We start from the raw sequence: 21,421 nt of genomic DNA, 5'->3' as shown, positions 1-21,421 counted from the left end.
TGAAGCACAATTGCACTGCTTCACAGCGTCTCCATAGGGTCAACATTTTGGATTCCCTTCTGCTTTGAATGGAATAATTGGGTTTATTCTGCTGCTCTTGCACTGCACGAGATACAAAAGAAAAAAAAAAAAAAAAAAAAAAGTAATGCTCTTTCTTATCATTTAAATGAGCGTTCCTTAAAAGTCATTTGAAGTTTAACTGAAACAATATTTTTTTACAAGCCTGTTCTGGTTGTATCCATTTTGAATAATATCTAGGGTACCACCCTAAAATGTGCATACTTATTTGCTGAGTTACTTCTATTCTATGTTAAAATTGGCTTTACGGCTGCTCCATCAGCTATTACATGCATTTAGGCAAGTGCATTTTAGCTCCTGGCTTTTCTTCCTTCATAGATACTAGGTATATCAATGACCTTGGGCAGGTAGTGCATGCGAATGCATACTCATACCAAGTAAATCAGACATGATAATTTTCAAAGACTGCGACTCTTTGTGCTTACAAGTTGGTAATTTAGAGTATCTACTGGTTATGACAGACAACATAAAGTGGCCTAATCTAACTTTGTGTGTTGGAAGGCATCAGAAGCCTAAGGTCTACTGATTCTCTAAAGGAGGAAATAAATACCTCTGGAGAGTGTTTCACATCTTTCTCAGACCTGAATTGTCCATTCAGGCTGCATAAGTATCTGACTGTAGGAGGAAACAAGGTTTATCTTAGCTTTTCAGTTCTTAACTTCAGGGTTCAGAGCTAGTGTGATGACTCCTAGGCCTTTCTTCCAATCAAGATAACACGGCCCTGCTCATCCAAGCCTGAAGGAATTTTTAGTGGAGAGCTGATCTGTAAGGGACAGGCGATAAAGCACTTCAAAAACTGGCAGAAAGGAACAGTTTCTCTTAGTTTTATCCCAGTATTAGTGTTTTGTTTTAATGTTTCATTCATAGTTTTTGTAATCCTATTAATTTCACAAGATCTGCCAGAAGGTGATCCATTTTCTTAAAAAATGAAAGAGTTTGGATGTGCAAGTCAGAAAGAGATGGATGCTTGATTTCGGTTTTACTTTGATACCAGGATGACTTGAAAAGATAAGGGAGAGGAAAAAATAATTTAATTTGTTGATGATGCTGTATGAACATATATCCATGTAGGCATTTATGGTAACTTATGTCCTGTGATGTCCATGAAGATGCTAATTTTTTTTTCCTGTAAAAAGCAAAAAAGAAACAAATTTTTGAGTACTGTTTTGGATTTTTTGGTTGAACTGTCTCAAATTCCTTATGCTTTTGGTTGCTATTTTTCTTTCATCATGCACTTTTATAATTATCTTTATTTTGTGTTTATATTTTCTTTCCTCTTCAATTTTTGATAATCACATTTTCTTAGTATATAAGCAAAGACTTCCTGTCAGAGAAAAAAGTGGTAACCGAGGAAATTCAAATGCCAGTTACTGCTGTTTTTTCACATTTTACTGTGGAATTCCAACACATTTTAGTCCTGTTAATGAGGATAAAATTAGCAATATCAGTGTAATAGATGATGACATGCTTACTCTATATTTTTCATTATTAGCAAGATGTAAAAACATGAAACTATACTTGATTTTCTGTCACTGGGTTCATTGTAGTATGATAGTCATATGTATGTGCTGGAGGATTAAATTATATGCTTTAAAGTTTTGGTCAGAAAATACATGGGAGGTAAGTGGGCATTGGTAAGGAAGCTTGTTAGGAAAGGGGGAATGCCCTGACAGAGCCTGGCTTATGGTCTTGATCCAACACCATGATCTGATGTTGCCTGGCCAGTGAGAGGATAGACTTACTTGTCCTACATGCTAAGTGTCTTATTTCTATAATATCTTCAGGAAATTTCAGCATTCATGGACAGTTTTCAGCTCTCAGCATGAACCAGCTGCCTTAAACAGGTCCATGTGTTTGTGAAATCCCTAAAAAGCATGTAAGTGTGTTCAAGCAGCTTCATCTGGTCTGACTCTGCCTCATGGAGTGCTGCTTATTGAAGGCATGGTCATCTCCTAGCGTCCAGTTCTTACCTGTGCTGAGTGACAAAACGGTGCCACCACATCAGTATTAGAAGCTTTAATTTGTTACAAGTTGAGGAAGAAGACATATATTGTATATATATGACCACAAGTCACATGTCTCTTTTTTGACTTATCCAGACTCAGGCTAAGTAAAAAAAAAAAAAAACAACAAATGCTGGTTGGACAGGTATTCACTGCATTCTTTCTTTGCTGTTGCTCCCGTGTGACCCGCTGCTCAGCCCTGGTGTGGGCTAGGCTAGCATTTCATCAGGAAACATCTAGAAACTGCAGTCCCAGTTGCTGTTGGGTATCTTGCTACTTCACATGTGGAATGCTACAGATAAAACAAAGGTAGAGCAAAGATAAGAATGGGACAGAAGATCAGAAAAGGGGCTGAAGCATTTACAAGGTGGCTGGTAGTGAAGCATTCTATGTTAATTTTCCAGTTAGAGGTCCTCTCTGCATTATTTTTATCTGAGCAATTATCCCATCCTTTCATTCAAAGGATGTAGTCAGCTGGCATCTGCTTTTCATTATAAAGATGCTGGTGTAAAGAGATTCTAAATAGTCATGTATCACTTTTTTCATTTGACATCTTAAAAAAAAACCCAACCCCATATTGGTCGTAGTTTTTGGGAGAGCCTTACCAGGAGAAAGGTAAATGTCTGTTTGAATAACCCAGTTGACGGTTTAATATTTTTTTTTAAAGTCTGAATGCTTTGTAGTTCTACTGATCTAAGTCCTCCCTAATTTTGGTGAAAGCATTTTTAAAATTGTTTTTTAACAGTTGAAGGACGTGATCAGTGGTGTCATATCTTTTTTGCAGTTGTTTGTTAAACACCGGGTGACAGTCACATTACAGCCAGTCCCCTCAGCTAAGCGCTGCGACAAGGTTTACTGAACAGCAGGGGACAGACATGACAGTAGAGTTGGTGAGCCAGGACCTCATTCTCAGTCCCCTGTTCCATGAGGCTAAATTTCCTTTCTGCTGAGATCATTTGTCAGTCTTAGAAAATAAATAGCTCGTGTTTTCACAGCAGTGTGGCTGTCTTAATGTATTTATCCTCCAAAGATAAATGCAGAGTTTTGCGGTGCGCAAACATGAGTTGCTCCAATCCAAGGCTTCCAATAGATTTAATCTTTTAATTAATCCTTTTAATTGTGCCAGTGAACTCATGCAAGCTTGCCTTTTAGCTCTTCGATGTATGTAGGAGTTTACTGAGAGGATGAAGTGACTTAAAACAATGAATCATTTATAGGAATCATTATCCTCTGGGATTGTCCCTGATCAGAATAATAATAGTAATTAAATAAAATGCTGTTTCCCTTCCTTACATAAAAGAGCTCTTGTCCAATGGTATTTCTTGCTTATTTGTTTGTATGTAGCCAAAGTCTCAAGTTTACTAATTCATGCTGTGTGTGATTTATTTTCTCTCCATCATCTGTTTTTCTACCTAGAACATAGGTTGGATTTTTGTAAGATAATATTAATACAAATATATTAGTATTTTAAAACACTAGTAATCCATTCTGTATTTCTAGGAATGAGATCGTTATGTTACAAATTCTCAGCTCCCACTGACTTGTTTTTCTTAGGGCTTTTCACTGTAGACTTCGAGAAATGGCCCTATGAGCCACTAATACAAGAAGCACTGTATAGGAACTATTCCTATAGACCACAACTATCCTCTCTTTGTTCCACACTGGACATATTAGCCATGTATTAGGCATTATTCCATAATGCAGAGTTAACAGTAAAATGATTAGGCACATAACCGGTTTAGAAAGCTCCTGAGGTTTGTGTATGTTAAAGACTATATCTTCAGCGGTGATTTCCCTGTACGCCACTTCCATTGAGATTACATGGAGCAACATGCTTTAAAAAAAAAAAAAAAGATGTTTTCTACTATCAAGCTATATTTATTTTGTATGTGATACTTTGACCTTTGCATTGACGTTGAAAGATGAAAGTATATGCACATTGCTTGTATATATGTGAGTCTCCAAGGTCTCATGGCCTTAAAAAATTTTATACTTGTATTTATTTAGGTTCAAGCCATATACTTGAATGCTGTGCTAGACTGGGTCGTTGAAGAGGAAGAATAGAAACACACTGGATGTAATTTAGCTGAAGTCACTTGAATTGGCCTGCATGTTTTCCTCCTCCAAGCTGAATTAGAAATAGTCACATTCAAATGATGTGTGCATGCCTTTGACCTTTTGGACAGTATTGGAAAAACTTTTATTAACGGAAGTGGAAGCAGCTATTGAAGTAAATGACTTGCGGTTGCTTTGGCTTATCTCTAGAAGGAATTTGCTTTACCAGTAATAATCTTGAATTATTGGAGAAGGGCTGTGGAATCTGAAGGCTAGCAAAACTGCAAAGAGCAGGGAATAACCATTTATTTTTATTTTGCTAAGGCTTCCGATGCTGTACTTTGGCAACCACGCAGAGATTTGCTACAGGGAGAGTTGTGCTCTGACTTGATGTCTCATATAGAAAGAAAATGTTTGACTTTGTTCTTCTCTTGAGACTTAACCTTGTACAGCAATAAGCCAAATCACTTTTGCTTACACCCAAAAAACCCCCACTCTTTCCTTATTGAGTGTTGTAGGAAATAATGAATGTGAATAAACGGAAAGTGTTACATGAAAGGCTACAGCAGTACAGAACATTTCATATAAAAATACTCAATTTTTCTGGAGATATATATATTTTAAGCTACTTCCTGGTTTGTCTTTTATCTTTTTGGTTGAAAATAACAAACACAGCAATTGGCCTTCCCCCTGTCCTGGTTGGGCACTGCTAAGTATGTTTGTCCTTGACCTATTAGATACTCTGTTATGTCCTGAGCTGAAGTGAGGATCCCAAGAAAGAGTTTATCTCATTGGAGTACTGGGTGGTTTTACAAAACAATGTTTGATGTTAACAATTATTGCTATAAAATGAATGAAAAATGTTGAGTACTGCTAACATTTAGACCATTTTTAAACAGCTGTGTTGGGGAGAGAAATAAGAACTGTTATGAAGAGGAAGTGGTCACTTCCAGGAATTACATTACTTACTTGTCACTGAATTACCAATAATTTTCTGACACACTCTGTCACTGAGATTTTAACTGTATCTGGTCTGCTCTTAAATGTAATAATTTTGTAATTACATAAGATTTTAATTACTTTGAAGCAATTTTTCCAAATATGTAAGGTATAGCTGTCCAGGTTCATAGGCCATAAGATTTACAAATGTCTATTTAAAACATGTTTCATTGATTTGTGATTTAGCTTAAAGTACTTTGAATCGCTTCTGCTTCACATTAGGCAATCACAGTGTTTTCACACACAGCGTGCAAACACTGTGTACACTTCCTTGGAAATGCATTACAGTATTTTTATGTTGTAATTCTTGTGTTTCTCATTGTATGACTTATTTTTTGGTTTTGCTTTAATGTCTTAAGTTGGCAAAATTCCTTTTTATTCCAGTGCTTGACCGGTGAGGAAATTTTTTCTTTGCATGGGATACCGAACAACAGCCATGTATCAAATTCAAGCTTCTCTACAGTATGTCCTGCTGTTTTGCAACAGCTGATTTTTCACCCATGTGATCATCAGGAAAACTCTGTGGATACATCTAAACCAAATTCCTTACAAGGTTAGTTAATATTAATTGCATTAATACTGCGACTGGAGTGGAGTTTCCTTAAGAGAAGAGTAAGCTTTTACCTATACATCACAGGAGCATCTTGTTTAGGAAGATACAGTTGTAAAGTGGGAACATAAAATTAAAATGATGTTTCAAGTCAGTGGATTATCTAAACAAATATTCTGTCTCTTAACGGTGATCTTTTCAAAATGATTTAGAGAATGGTGGAAGAACTGAGTAGGTAGGTATGGAATAATTTGTCCATTAAAGGAATAGTCTTTCCGACCTGATTTATTTGGCTAATGGCTTGTGCCCTGAAGCATAAGGGCTCTTGCTAATAGCTGGTTAGTAGGAGAGAAGATGGGATTACAGAATGGAAGTTTGTGCGGGTGATTTGCAGTGGGAAATCAGCCTTGGCAGGATGTGTGTGTATCAAGGTAACTTAGGGTAAAATTACTAGGGGACTGCATTCAAGGGGAATTATTTGCAGGTGGGAGTTGTGACATCAGGGGAGCCAGTGACTGTTTTACTGAGAAAAAATGCTCATATTCTTTCCAAACTCTGACTTCTGCTTTCATGTCATCTTCTGTGCTGCCTCCTCCACGTGGAACATCATCACATGGCTGAGTAGCCTTAATATTCCTTCCTCCTATTTTTCTCACTATTTTTTCTATATTTATTGTGCACATTACTGTAAAGTAAAAAAATGTAGGTGAGGGAAGATTCAGCTGGTTAATGAAGTCAGTTGTTGCACTGATAAGGATCAAATATGTAATCGTCTATTTATCTGTCTCAGTATTCCAAATAAATTTGTTGTTCCAAGGGACTAGCTAAGTTAAAAGTAACGGTGTTGAATGAGTGGGTGTCTAAAGGCAGTATTTATGAGCAGAGATACAGCAGTGTTTTTCATAACTTTTGAAATATTAGTGTTAATAACATTCTGATTAATCAGAGAATTGTAGAGGTTGGAAGAGATTTTCAGAGATCATCTAGTACAACCCCCCTGCCAGAGCAGGTTCACCTAGAGCAGGCTGGACAGGAATGCATCCAGGCAGGTTTTGAAGATCTCCAGAGAAGGAGACTCCACCATCTCTCTGGGCAGCCTCTTCCAGTGCTCTGCCACCCTCAAAGCTATGAAGTTTTTCCTCATGTGGAGCTGGAATTTCCTGTGTTCCAGTTTGTGCCCACTGCCCCTTGTCCTGTCATCAAGCACCGCTGAGAAGAGTCTGACCTCATCCTCTTGACACCCACCCTTTGGATACTTACAAGTATTGATGAGATCACCTCTCCGTCTTCTCAAGGCTAAACAGATTCAGGTCTCAGCCTTTGCTCATAAGAGAGGTGCTCCATTCCCTTGATCATCTTTGTAGCTCTCCGCTGGACTCTTTCCAGTAGTTCCCTGTTCTTCTTGAGCTGGGGGCCCCAGATCCAGATGTGCCCTCACCAGGGCAGAGTAGAGGGGGAGGATGACGTCCCTCAGCCTGCTGGTCATGCTGTTCTTAATGCACCCAAGGAGACCATTGGCCTTCATGGCCACAAGGGCACATTGCTGGCTCACGGTCAACTTGTCTACCAGGACTCCCAGGTCTCTCTCTGCAGAGCTGCTTTCTGGCAGGTCAACCCCCAACCTGTACCACTGCATGGGATTATTACTCCTTAAGGGCAGGACCCTACACTTGCCCTTGTTGGACTTCATCAGGTTCCTCTTCACCCAACTCTCCAGCCTGTCTAGCTCTTGTTGAATGGTGGCACAGCATTCTGGTGTGTCAGCCACTCCTCTCAGTTTTGTGTCATCAGCAAACTTGCTGAGGGTGCACTCTGTCCCCTCATCCGGGTTGTTGATGAGTATATTGATCAAGACAGGACCCAGTACTGACCCCTGGGGAACACCACTAGTTACAGGCCTCCAACTGGACTCTCTGATCACAACTCTCTGAGCTCTGCCATTCAGCCAGTTCTCAGTCCATCTCACTGTCCAGTCATCAAACCCACACTTCCTAGGCTTACTTATGAGGAAGCTATGGGAGACAGCATCAAAAGCCTTGCTGAAGTCGAGGTAGACGACGTCTGCTGCTCTCCCCTCATCTACCCAGCCAGTCATGCCATCGCAGAAGGCTATCAGATTGGTCAAGCATGATTTCCCCTTGGTGAATCAGGTTGACCACTCCTAATAACCTTCTCTTACTCTACCTGCTTAGAGATGACATCCAGAATGAGCTCTTCCATCATCTTTCCAGCGATAGAGGTGAGGCTGACTGGTCTGTAGTTTCCCAGGTCCTTCTTCTTGTCCTTTTTGAAGACTGCAGTGACGCTGGCTTTCCTCCAGTCCTCAGGCATCCCTCCTATTTTCCATTTTTCAAAGATGATGGAGAGTAGCTTCACAATAACATCTGCCGGATCCTCAACACTCACGGGTGCATCCCATCAGGGCCCATGGATTTGTGGGTGTCAAGTTTGCCTAAATGATCTCTAACCCGATCCTTCTTGATCAAGGGAGAGTCTTCCTTACTCCAGGCTCTCTCTCCTGCCTCCAGGGTCTGGGGTTCCTGAGGGCCGGCCTTAACAGTAAAGACTGAAGCAAAAAAGGCATTCAGTAGCTCTGTCTTCTCTGCATCCTCCGTCACCGGGGCACCCATCTCATTCAGCAGCAGGCCCACATTTTCCCTGGTCTTCCTTTTACTGCAGATGTACTTGAAGAAACCCTTCTTAATGTCCTTGAGATCCCTTGCCAGGTTTAATTCCAAGAGGGCCATAGCCTTCCTTGTTGCAGTCCTGATTAATCACTGAAACCATGGCATCAGTTGTTCTGGATTGCTTATACCATATGAGGACACGTATTGTCAAGAAGTCCGTAATATCTTACTATACCAGAGGGCAGGATCTGTCTTTCCCTTTTTTTTTTTTTTTGTTTTGTTTTTTTTGTTTGGGGCTGTTTAATTAGATTGCACATGGAAAGTTTGACCTGTAGCTAACCTCCTAAGCTGTTTAGACCATTCCTCTTGTTTTTCTTTTATCCTGCCAGCTCAGAAGCATCGTCCAGTAGCCAGATAAGCAAGGCAGTCTTTTCCCTGCCCCTCCCTTGGCTGTAGTGCAAGAAATCTGCAAGGCCCATGGTTAGGGTTTTTTAAAACCACAGGCATATAAGGCTGTGACACATAGTGGTACCTATTTTGAAGGGAGATTCACAGAAAGGCCCGGTGCCAAATGCAGATGTTGATTTATGCTCACCCCCACCCCATCACAAAAGGAATCTGCATTGTGGCAGCACTGAGACCAGCTGATTTCACTCACTGCCTATGCAGCAAAATCCTCAATGCATGTTTCCAGCTGTGGTTATGTGGCTTTTCTGCCCAGGGACTCCCACACACTTAACAATATTCTGTCTTCCGAAATACAAAGAGACAAGACATACAGCAGAAATTAGCACAATAAGCTTTATGGGACAGCTACTTGCAATTAAAAAAAAAGTGCTGCTGAAGCAGAGTAAAAGTTAAAAGGCAGCATATAGCATGTCTTTTTTCCTTGGGGTTTGTATATCTTATATCTAACTTAGCTGACCTTAGGGGCATACTCATGTTCTTCCCTTTCTTGCTTCTCTGGAATGCAATAGGAAGGTGTATACAGCCGTATGAAATAGCTGGAAATGCCCAGTACTTTCCTTCTGTCCAAGGCAAACATGTTCTTTGCTCTCTGCCTGGCTTCCTCAAGAAAGGTATTCATACCCTTATTTCCTCTTCATCCCAGGGCAGGGCTTGGGAAGCCCCACAGCAGTTGTCCTCACTTCTTAGAAGGAACAATGCTGAGCAATAGTGTCCTAAAAGAGGGCATCTTACTTGCACTCCTGCTATTTTATTTTTTTGGATTTCTTGTGGCTCTGGGGGTCTTGGCTGTCTCTTTGTTGGGGTCGCAGTTCTAGAGACAGAAAGAATAATGTTTATTGGCAAAAGCAGACCATGCCACCATTCTCAGGGAAGAGGAGAGTTTGTGTCCTAAACAGAATGCTCTGCTCTGATCTGTGAAGTCAGAGCTAGCAGGTTTCTGAGATGTATGGACTCATGAAAAGCTTAGCGTGGATGGAGTCCTAGTGAATCTAACCCATTTTAAGACAGCAGTGCATACACAATATTGTGAAATACAGTCCGTAATGCAGTAACTTTAGCAACATTGGTTGTCTTGGAAATTTAAAACTTCCCCCCACATCCCCAATTTGTGGCATTTTTCTTGAAATACCAGTTCCTAAAATTGTGTAATTATGGCGTAATCTTTATACTTCAGGCCCTTCTGAACTCATAGAAAAGCTTGCCACACAGCCTTCGAGCACCTTCCTGGAGAACACATAGGAAAGATCTTATATTTATTTTATTCCTTTAAAATTTTAATTAGTTTAAACTAGTTCCCATATTACTGAGACTCATTGCAGGATCTGTGGAATGGCTATGATGGGTAATAATTTATTCTTTCACTGTCTGAGGTTATTTGATCAGTTATTTTAACTCTTCCTTATTCTTCCATTTTGGGTGAGTAAATCAGAAACAAAATATCAATATGTAAAATTCCAAGTTCTTTGGACTATCCAGACCTAGGACAGAATTTTAAAAGTAAAACCACATCTTTCTTCTGGCACCCCAGATCTCTGAAAAATTAGGAAGGAGAAAGGCTTTTTTTTTTTTTTTTTTTTTTTTTTTTTTTTTTGTGGGACAAAAGGGGATACTACATACCAGTGGATTAGAATACATCCCTGTTTGTGAGCACGAGTCCTTTAGTATGTTATGAGACATCTCCCGTTGCATTAAGTATGCACAACAGTGACAGTTGTACAATGTATAACGCTTACTTCAAGTTACGTGTCCTAGTATGTTTTGCTGTTCTGACCCAGGAGTACCAGCATGGAAGTTAAACCATTTGTCAATGAAGCATATTAGTATTGTGAGAACTTCTTTCACAATTTGGCAATAACCCTTTTTTATGTGCTTAGCTTTAAGCTCCATTTTCCTATCATTTTTGTCATCCACTGATTTACACACACAACTTGTAAATTTATCCTCTTTGTCTTTTGTTGTAAAAAGTAATTAATACTGGCTTTTTGTATTGTAATTTTTGAAACTTGTTCTGATTTCCAGTGTCTGATGAAGTAATTTGGGCAAGTACACTAAATGCTTCGTATCTGATAAATGTGATTTTTATTTTGTTAAGACACTTTAAAATGTGCATTTTGTACAGAATGTATAGTAGTTGTCTGTATACAAAACTGAGACAGACTTGTGCTCCTATAGTAATCCCAAACTGTAAATAGTGGGTTTTGACTTATGATGACATTGAAAGTCCATTTGTTTATTATAGACTTGATTTCAAAAAGATATTTACAAGCTTAATTGTAATTTATTTTAATGGAAATTAATCTCCTGTGTAGTTTAGTAAATCTACCCATATCTAGTTGTGTGGTTTTGCCCCTCCCTTTGTCTCTATCAAAAATGGCAAATGAAATGTTCTAATTGGCATCGTTTTACCTTCTGCAAATGCTTTAAATGTTTCTAATTCTTTACATCGAAAAATTGTTATGCTATGCAAGGTAGAGCCATCCCCGTTGCAGGTGAGGAATCTAGCTTACGTGTTTGCCAACTGTCTTGCAGGAGAGTTGGGCTGCAGATCATAATCTGATCTGTTAGTGTCTGCTAAGCAGGTAACTTCTCTACATACGTATTGTAAGGCTTATAATGATGCAGCTTTCTGGATTACACCAAACTGGTCTCTTATAGCCAACATTGTGTTGGCTTTGATTATTATTTGTGGTTAATTTTTATACACAAACCCTCTGCCTATGTGAATAACTTTGTGGGTCTGTGGCATCACTTGAGGCAGAAGTTGTAGACCTCTTCAGTAGGACCTTTAAAGCTTTTCTCTGTACTCAGAGTGACTTGAGATGTCACTGGGAAAACCAGTAGTCCTACATAGAGGGACAACTTTGTGATGCTTACTAGTAACAACACCAACCACCACCCTCCACCCCCAACCTATATTTCAGGCTCCAGAATAATTGTGCTATGGCTTTGTACAAGCCCTGGTGTCTGAACTCTAAAAATCAGAGACTGTGCTTATGGTGAAGGAAGCTAAGTTATCATGAACCCTGGTGCATTTGCCACTTCTTAGAAAAACTTTTTCTGTGTTGCATACCTAAATCACATGTTCATCTTTTTGAAGCTAGAACTTCTTTTTTTCTATGTGCTTTTTTGGTCTCTATTATAATTGTCTCTACTATCAGCTATCCTGCCTCTCTGGTTTGATAAGCAGTGATGGACAGTATTTTCAGCTACTTTGAATTAGAGGAGGAGGAGTGTTAGGAACAGAAAGTTACCACCTCAGGGTGATTTGAAGGAATCGTCCTTCATCAGGAAGGATTTTGGGGTCTAGTACACCAAGAGAGCAGACTTTTTATCTTGGAGTTCCTTAGGAGTAAATGACAATTGGATCTAACCCTGGGACTAGTAAGGAGTTTTGCCTTCTGTGTATGCTATAGCTACTTTGATTGTTGGCCTAAGACTTAATTTTTACTCTTCACTGATTGTAGAGAGACCTGATTTATACTAGCAGCAGATAGTCTATCTCAGATCTTATACTAGCACAGTTTTCATTTTTAATATGGTATTACCAGACAGAGTTTACAGATATTTCCTTTCTGCAGGTATGCATCGTAAGTATCTATGCATTTTAAGATTTTTGTATTTGTGAAGTATAATTTCAACCAGGGAATCACTCTTTTTCCCAATTCCATGCCAGTTTAGCTGTTAGAAGAATCACAAACAGCCTGAAGTGGGCGTTATACTAAAATATTTTGTATTTCTGCTTGTTTATCCACAGTTTGGGGATTTGGGTTCCTGGCTGTGACTATCATAAACCTGGCATCGCTCCTGGGATTGATTTTAACTCCTCTCTTAAAGAAGTCATATTTCCCCAAGGTTTTAACTTACTTTGTGGGCTTGGCCATTGGCACTCTCTTTTCTAATGCGATTTTCCAGCTCATTCCAGAGGTAAGCAAGGGGAATCATTGTTTGGTTTGCATACTAGTTTCTAAAGTGTATTAATTTTAGAAGCGTGCTACAATGGGGTTCTGTGTGTGGGTTGCAGTCTCCAAAGAGTTGTGGATGGGCCTTAGTGACATCAGCTACCACCTCTTTCTGGCTGGGTGAGCAGAACCATCAAGATCCATGTCTAGTTGTGCCATGGGACAGACCAGGGGCTATTCTGCCTCTAGGCATGAGGAGAAATGCATTGGATAAATTCTAGTGAACTTTAATGGGCTATAGGTTAGACCCTCCTCATCTTGGAATTTACTACTATATTCTACTAAATTAAAGCACTGTTAATATTTAATCCAAGTTAAAAAAAAATCTTAAAAGATCAGGGTCTTTGTTAATTTCAGATTCATGGAAACTCATGGTGGGTAGAGAGACAGTCTGTATTTTAGAGGACTGTCTGTGTGGGTGGGACGTTTGTTTGTTTGTTTTTCTGGAAATGTGCTAAGATTACAGACTAATTTGCATTGCTTTTTTCTTCATGGTTAGGCATTTGGGTTTGACCCCAAAGTAGATAACTATATTGAGAAAGCAGTTGCTGTGTTTGGTGGATTCTACATTCTCTTCTTTGTGGAAAGGATTCTTAAAGTGATATTGAAGATCTATAATCAGGTAATGAAAAGGTATCACTAACTGAATGAGACTTGCCTTAAAGTACCTGTTGTATTTTATGACATACTTGATAGTTTAGTAGTGTGGGTTTTTTTTCCCATTTTCTTTGAGGAATTCAGCCTTCATATTCTGATATGTCTGTTTAAAATCCATATGGATAGGGGAAGCAATCTCACTTTTTCAAGGGAGTTATAAGTAGAGTTGGGAATAGAATCTAGATGTGAATGTGGTCTGTCACTGGCATATGCTCTAGTTGCTCTCAATGGCCAAGTTGTTGCTGTGCTAGCTAAACAGTATGCTAAAAGTAAGAGTTAAGTTAGGAACTTAGATACGTTTGGAGTTCATTTAAACATTTAAATGTTTACTGCTGCCTATTTAACAATTTATGTGGTGCTGAAAGCAAGGCAGCATGAATATGATGCCCACACATTTTCTTTTTTGGTCTCTATTCTCTTACATTTATTATTTTGGCTTTGTTCTAATTAGCTCCCTACTTATTTATTTGTCACCTAGACTGGACATAATTACTCTGAAAATGGTGAACAGAATCCTTCTCAGGATAAGACTAACCCACCCAAGCCACCATCCTCCAGCAATGGGGGCACATGTTACGCAAATTCAGCTGTCATAGAAAGCAATGGAAATCTTGGGTTTGACAGCATCAGCATGGTCTCAGCACAGGTATGAAAATTGTGTCTTTTTATTTATCTTATCCCTGCCAGTTGTATAAGCATATCTGAGAGGAGAGTTATTATGAATTTTTATTGCTTCTGTCAAGTTTTTGTAAACTTACAGCTTATAACTTGTTTGAGCTCTATGAAAAAAACATGGAGTTTTGAGGCAAGCTTACAACAGCTGAATGATGCATTCAATTTGTAGCCAACAAAAAGAGCTAATAGATACCATTGTTGGGATGGGTTAAGACAGAGATACATTTAATCAGATAATTCACTTAATTTGGATTTTGCTGTTATTGTTTTCTTTAAATAGTGATAGTGTGTTTTAGTGTTGCATGGTCCATATTGTGTTCCTGGCTACATAAAGACCTAAGTATGAGAATCTGGTTCCTCTGGATCAATGATTAAGGAGAAAAACCGATACAGAAACTTTCGTACAGTATCTTGTGAGCACTGCTTGTGCTAGGTCCAGTATATTTGGTTACTGTGGGAATTACAGAGGTAATAACATTGAGATAGAAGCCATTCCTCCTGGTTTAAGTATTATTTTCATTCAAATTTGTTCTCTATATTTCTCTGTGTTTGTTTTTGTACTACAAATATGACTGACTTCTGTCTGAGAAGAAAATGGAAGCAGAAACAGAAAGTTGGTGTGCTTCTTTACTCTTTTCCCTGTACAGGGAGAAGTGGTACTGTCCCTTATTTAAAAAAATAAAAAAACCAACACATAGAAACAATTCTCTGATAGCTAAGACAGACTTTTTCATAGCAGAGATTTCTGCTTTACACCTAAGTTCTTTAGTAAGTTGTTTATGGGGAGCAGTGAGAAGTAGGAAGCAGGCCCTAATAGCTGGGGAGAGAATGATAGCAGGCTCATGGGATATTAATGCACACAGTTTAAAGTAGAAAAATTGTACTTGTCTTTACTGTAGAAATGTCATGAAGTGTGGTGGATATTGGGCATTTTAAGAACTGGGAGAAACATGCTTAATAATTTAAATTGTATGGGCACCAAGAGGGATTTAAGTATTATAAGTGTTCCTAAACTGTGTTTCGTAGATTTATATAATGAACAAAAGAACCCTCCACTCTCTGCAGAGTCAGTCATCTCCAGTGGCACAGGTGTTGTTCTTCTGACCTGTTTATCAGAAGTTTTATGTGGACTTACTCCATTATTATGTTTTGGCTAGCCATCTACTTATGTATAACATAAACATAACTAAATCATACCATCCATTATAATAATAAAATGTATCTATATAGCATATCCTTCTAGCAACTAGTTTAGTTGTTAGTGCTGATGATCATAAAGTATTGTAGGTCACCCCAAGATCCTTTGTGAAATACTCATACTTCTCCTTTTACATGCAGTCTTGACTTTAAGAACTTAAAATTTCACTAAAGGTTCTTCTCCGCTTCTTATTATTCTTACAAAAATTTATGGTTTCCATTCTTTTTTCCTCTTTCTCCTGAAAGTTGCAGGGTAAAATACAGTCTAGAGCCAAGGCTGGTTGCAAGGAAATCCCAGTGGCAGGCAGATAGCCCTCTGCTGATATCGGAGGTAGCAACAAAAACCCCATCATTACTCTTTTCTTCCTCCAGACAGGTTCAAAGGGGCTAGGTAGCCTTTAGAGTCATTAGGGGGCAGAGGAGGGCCAGTGTGGCAGAGGGGTTTGGGAGCAGCAAGGGTAGTGCTATGAGGTTAGGTATGCATGTAGCCAGAAATCATCATGTAGGCTTTAAGGAGGGACTTGGAAATCTGATTGTGCCAAAGCATGATAGATGCTTTCAGCTATGGGGATCCATCCATCTTCTATTAACACCAGAACAGACTGACTGCCAGAGTAAACCTTAATGTTTAATTAGTTACATTTCAGATTTTACTTGCAGCAGTAATTGCGACCTTGGAAACCTCTTTTGTGCTGACCCAAAATTTGTATCTACTATTCTTTAAAATTATGTGTCTTGACAACAATAACTTTGAACCAAAGTTGTTTCAGAGACAAATTGCTGAATGTCTGTATCCTCAAGTGAACAACGTAAAAGTTGTATAACAGAAATTTATGATGGCCGTTATTTATGCCCTGGAGGCAGTGTCAGGATTCCTTCTTGGTCCTGTGGGCGCTTCCAGAGAACGCAAAAGGACATGTCTGGTTCATGTCTGAGGGAGTTAGAGATGTATTAGAAAAAGCAATAGTAATGTGATGAGATATCATAGGATAAAATAAGATGGTGTCTGTATAATTTCTTAAGTTTGGAAACAAAGCAGAGGCCATTACTTTTAAAGAAAAAAATGTGCCCAGAAGAGCAAAAATGCTAAGGATGTCTTTGGTTTGCCATAAACTGTGGAGATACAAATAATACAGAACTGCACTAATAAAAGTCAGATCTGATAGTTCAGCTGGGACAGAGCACCTTAGCTGGCATCTCTGTGACGTCTGCTAAACTACCATGAGAAAGTGGGAACAGTCCAGCAGACATATTGTTTGGTTTTTGTCTTGGAATCCTATATATTTCTAGGGTAAATTTGTCAGTTGTTTGCCTTCTCTTCCACATTAAGAATATGTATTAGTCATTCATCTATCAGACACACAATCTGGTAAAGTTCAGAATGTAAACCCAGAGAAGCAATGTCATTGGACTTTATATAACTTACAAAAGAAGTCAAGACATTATCTAAACTAGATTACAGGTAAGAATTACTATGCTTCAAAGCTACAAAGTAAACATCAGATAGTTGTATATATGTTACAGAGGCCTCTCAGAAACTGATACCTAGTTTTTAAACTATGATTGTTTCTACGTTTTGAAAGACTGAATCAAGAAAGTAACTTTTAGAAGTAAATCAATACTGTTCTCCTAAATGACTTGCAATTACTTAAAAAAGTCCATAGATAAAACCACCCAAACCTTAACGAATTTCTAGTCAGTTCCATTCTTGATGAGTTCAACAGCTAGTTTTTAATAGCATCCTCTTACTCAATGTTCATTTTCTTCATATGTGCATAGAGAGCTCAGCACGTAGACTTTTAAATTATTTATTTCAACAAAAAAGCCCTTGAGGTCACATTTTTATGTTTGTAATACATATGCAATGCTTTGGACTGTCATTGGAATTCTCAGCTGTGCTACTAGTACTGGAAAATGAGTCTTTTACGTAGTTCTGTGGCTAAGCTGGTTATGCCCCTGAAGCCAGCAGAAAACTATAGGCCTACACAGGGTTCCTACTTAAAACCAAAGCTGATTTGAAGGAAACAAACATGAATAACTATGTACAAGTGACATTTCTGCACATTTGTATTATTTGCTCACTGTTTTCATTACCACCTTTCTTTCTCATGTGTAATAGAAGTTGCTAATGTATATTTTCAAAATACAGTCTCTTGATATTAATGTTACTGCTTTATCAGAAAATACTTGCTGTTTTTGTTGGGGTTTTTTTGTGTGTGTGTGTGTGTATTTCCAGAAGAAAAAAATTTATTATTTTTTTTTTTTAGCAGAGAAATGCACGAATTATTCAAAATTAAAATCTGTGCATTATCTCAAACTCCCTTTCCTCAATGAAGCTAGAAACATGCCCAAGAAAGAAGATATGCTTTTGGCAGAAATCAGGACAGTGCTTCCATCAGTTCTTAGGCAGGTTGAAGGATTGTCACCAGGAAACAGAAAAAACCATCGGGCAACAGAATTTTAGCTCATGGAGCTGGATGAATAGGTGGAAGAGCTTCACTAATTGTACTTGGATTTTCTCATGTTTGTTTTTACTTCCAGTTACCTAATATATGTATTTTATGTGGCTTGCTTTGTAATATTTCTTTCTTAAAGTGAAGTTCAAGTTGTCTTGTGGATTAAGAGTGAGGTCTATTACTCATAAGTAAACCTATCCCAAACCGTATTAGTACAGGTGCAAATTAGTCATCCCAAAAGTATGATTGGCATTGCTTGTATGTTAGATAAAATGTTGAAAGGAAAACCTCCAAAAAGCAAAGGCAAGCGTGTAGTACAAGTCTAAAACCTATGTGTTAGAGTAGGCAGGGAATATCCCAATTTTTGGATATCATTGTTCATTTTCAGATCATAAAAGTATAATCTCAGGCTTTCCTATGCACTAATTAAGACCTGTAAGTGTGTTTTATGGCAGTTGTGGCACTACTTAACCAAGGCTCTATTAGCTACTGGTTTCAAGTAGTGCAATAGGCATCTGAGTCAGAAATCTCTGACCTGAACTTCTGTCCTGTCCCAAGGCAGCTCCTTGAGCTAGGGGTGTACTGTCAGATAACAATCTGGTGAGCAAATAATGAGACAGACCTTCCTGCTCTGTCAGTAAAGATTTTGTAAGAATGTATTTCTCAAATTTCTTTAAAGTTCAAAATTTAATTGTCTGGTAGTGTTTGCTTTTGATATGGCAAAACTGAAACAATGTGCAATGTTAATTTTAATAACTGAGGAAAATTTCTTGGAATAATCTGTTACCTTTTCATAAAGAGGAAGAGGTGTTACTCTACACCCTTCTACAAGAGGAGAGGTGTGTAAATATGTCTATGGCCATACAGTTGTATTATTATTGAGTACATATTCCAGTAAGTAAGCACTGGTAAGTAAGCCTTATATACAAATTCTGGTTTTAGGGAGAAATGCTATAATGCTTGCAAATATTATGTAACTACAATATATGTGTGTACAGAAATTTATCAGAATGGATCAAGAATTTTTTAGAGGATTTTAGTTTGTGCTCCCAGTTAAAATGGTAGTTCCTTTTATCTACTTCAGGTTTTTCATTATTTCATGGCACCACATGTATAAATTACTTCCACTTGTGGGAGGAATTATTGAAATCTCTGGTGTGTATGTGCGTGCAGTTTTGTATTAGCCTGTTGTATTCATGCTCTGAGACTTCAACTTGCACAGTCAGAATTACCCACTGCTGTTTTTTAAACATGCACTTTGTAGAAACAGATTTGAATAGCTGGACTTCACTGTCATTGCCCAAAATTAGAAATCAAGTTTATGGAGTATCTGGATGTGTGTCTATATTCACTTGTGCCTGGCTGTTACTGTGGCTGCTGCTACCTGTACCTTTTGCTTCTTGGACCAAGCATTTTGGTCTCCGTATGCAGTAGTGCTTAATTTTGTACTTCATTTTTGTTTAAAGACAAAAGCATGATTCATTCTTTATTCCATATTTTGTGTAATGGCTTTATGGTGGTGGTTTTTTTCCAGGAAGAAGCAGCCCAAAGCAGATTCTGCAGGTGTCTTAACGGGCGTCCACTGTCAAAGATTGGGACCATCGCTTGGATGGTAACACTGAGCGATGCCTTACATAATTTCATAGATGGTCTGGCTATTGGTGCTTCTTTCACTTTGTCTCTACTTCAAGGGCTTAGTACCTCCATAGCCATCTTGTGTGAAGAGTTTCCTCATGAACTGGGTAAGGAACTTCATTCAACATGTTTACTGTGAAAGTCACCATTGTAGGAGGTTGTGCTGGCCAAAGTTGGCATAGATTGAAAGAAAGTTTATACAAATTAATGGAAAAAATACTCATCAAAAATTTCCCAAGCACCAAAATACACATCTAGCACAGGACGTTCCCAAGTGTAAGTGGGTGGAAGCCTGGAATATATATTAGAGAAGTATTAATTGTCCTGTTCATATATGCTGCACACACTGTTGTATTAAATTTTTTAAAAATCACTATAGGTAGGTAGTTCTGTGTTCCTATGCTCTTAGCTAAATTGTGCATCCCCTGCTTGTTTTAGAATACTTCAATTACCCTTAGTATTGAAGGGAAATGCTCATCATTTACTTGAATGAAGAAAACCAGCAGTGGGTTATAATTTGTATATAAATTATGTATTTTCTTCAGACTTCCTTTGAAATAAAAGAAATAATCACAGTATCATTTTCTGAAGATGGTTTTGTGTGGTTTTCCTTTTCTTTTAGGGGATTTTGTCATCTTGCTCAACGCAGGAATGAGTACTCGGCAGGCTCTCTTTTTCAACTTTCTGTCTGCGTGTTCCTGTTACATTGGGATGGCTTTTGGTATACTAGTAGGCAACAACTTTGCTCCTAACATCATCTTTGCTGTGGCTGGTGGAATGTTCCTGTACATCTCCCTGGCAGATATGGTGAGATATAATTTCATTTTCAGTTATTTATTTTTCTGCAAGAAAACAAAGATTGCACTGTGTCTCTCTGATATAATTTAGTATTTTGTCCCTCTCATGCCAGTGTCATCTACTTACTGTTATTAGATGTTAAGTCATCAATTATACACTTAATGGCGGTGCACAAATAGTTATGCTTATTCATGAAACTTGAAAGCCTTTCACTTCACAAATAGGGCTGATCAGATTATTGCTGAAAAGGACTTTGAGAGACAAGCTTTTCATGAATTTGGGCTGGTTTCATCAAAGAGTCAAAAGTGTATAAGTACTTCATTTCAGCATTCTAAAGTGGCAAAGTATTTCAGCTTATTATTTTTCAAAGATTTATTTGTCTCTTCATTTAAACCATATATTAAAAGAAAATTAAAAAAAATACAACCCAAAATGAAGCTAAATATTTAGTTTTGAGTTGAATAAAACGTGTTGTGTAACCACAGTGATAATTTTGGGTTGTTTAGATGAAAAATCTGACTTAACTTCTACTTCGGTTTAAACTAAACAGTACCAGCCCCAATTTCTTGGTTCAGACTAAAAAAGATGCTGAATTCTATTCAAAACAGTCTGTGTATAATTTATTTCTTTGAAGTGTGCTAGAAGATACAAGCCAAAGAAATTATGCTAACATCTAGATCAGATTTAAACGTTGGGAAATAAAGTCTGGATTCTAGGCAGTCAGCAGTATTCCATATTGTTTTATCTCAAAATTAAAGAGATCTTTCAAGAATTTTAACTTTTATTATGTTTAATTCAGTGTTGCGAGAACAGATGTATCTGCAAAGATGTTTGCACCTGCTGCATGAAAATCCATTTGAGTGTAGAACTGGAAGAGTGAGGCCTGAATTTGAAAAGATTTGCGACCCCAGTTTGGTTCTATATGCGTTTAAGAACTGTCGTAGTTATAGTGACTATTTCATTAAATGCTATTATAGTTTAGGTAATAACATAGGATTTAATAGGTAATAATGTTAAATGAACAATGTAAATAGTTTATTTTACAAGTTTGCAGTGTAGTAATTGGTGATGCTTTTCATTTAATTTCACTCATAATGAACAGTAGTGTACTCAACTATGATGTGTAAAAACTCATGGCATAAATTTAGAGAGGTTCAACTTAAATTTTTTATTAAATCCATCAAAGTACGTAACATTCTTTTCTCTGTACCTGTTGTTCTGTTTTCTGTATCTCTCTCTGCCTCTCCCTCTTCCCTTCCCCCCC

At 38.0% G+C, this 21,421-nt stretch overlaps 1 protein-coding gene across 1 annotated transcript in view; it reads left to right on the top strand.

Annotated features, from left to right (window-relative positions):
- Positions 1 to 21,421, top strand: part of SLC39A8 (solute carrier family 39 (zinc transporter), member 8) — a 25,220-nt gene that overhangs the window by 1,762 nt on the left and 2,037 nt on the right. Inside the window, exons 2-7 of the mRNA XM_014940557.1 lie at positions 5,520 to 5,688; positions 12,535 to 12,704; positions 13,239 to 13,361; positions 13,875 to 14,042; positions 19,259 to 19,466; positions 19,982 to 20,166. Of these exons, the coding sequence (XP_014796043.1) occupies positions 5,520 to 5,688; positions 12,535 to 12,704; positions 13,239 to 13,361; positions 13,875 to 14,042; positions 19,259 to 19,466; positions 19,982 to 20,166 (1,023 nt within the window). The remainder of the gene's footprint in view (positions 1 to 5,519; positions 5,689 to 12,534; positions 12,705 to 13,238; positions 13,362 to 13,874; positions 14,043 to 19,258; positions 19,467 to 19,981; positions 20,167 to 21,421) is intronic.

The sequence above is a fragment of the Calidris pugnax genome, unplaced genomic scaffold (genome assembly GCF_001431845.1).
Source record: "Calidris pugnax isolate Ruff unplaced genomic scaffold, ASM143184v1 scaffold34, whole genome shotgun sequence".
Taxonomy (NCBI): Eukaryota; Metazoa; Chordata; class Aves; order Charadriiformes; family Scolopacidae; genus Calidris; species Calidris pugnax.
This window is presented reverse-complemented; position numbering and strand designations above follow the sequence as displayed.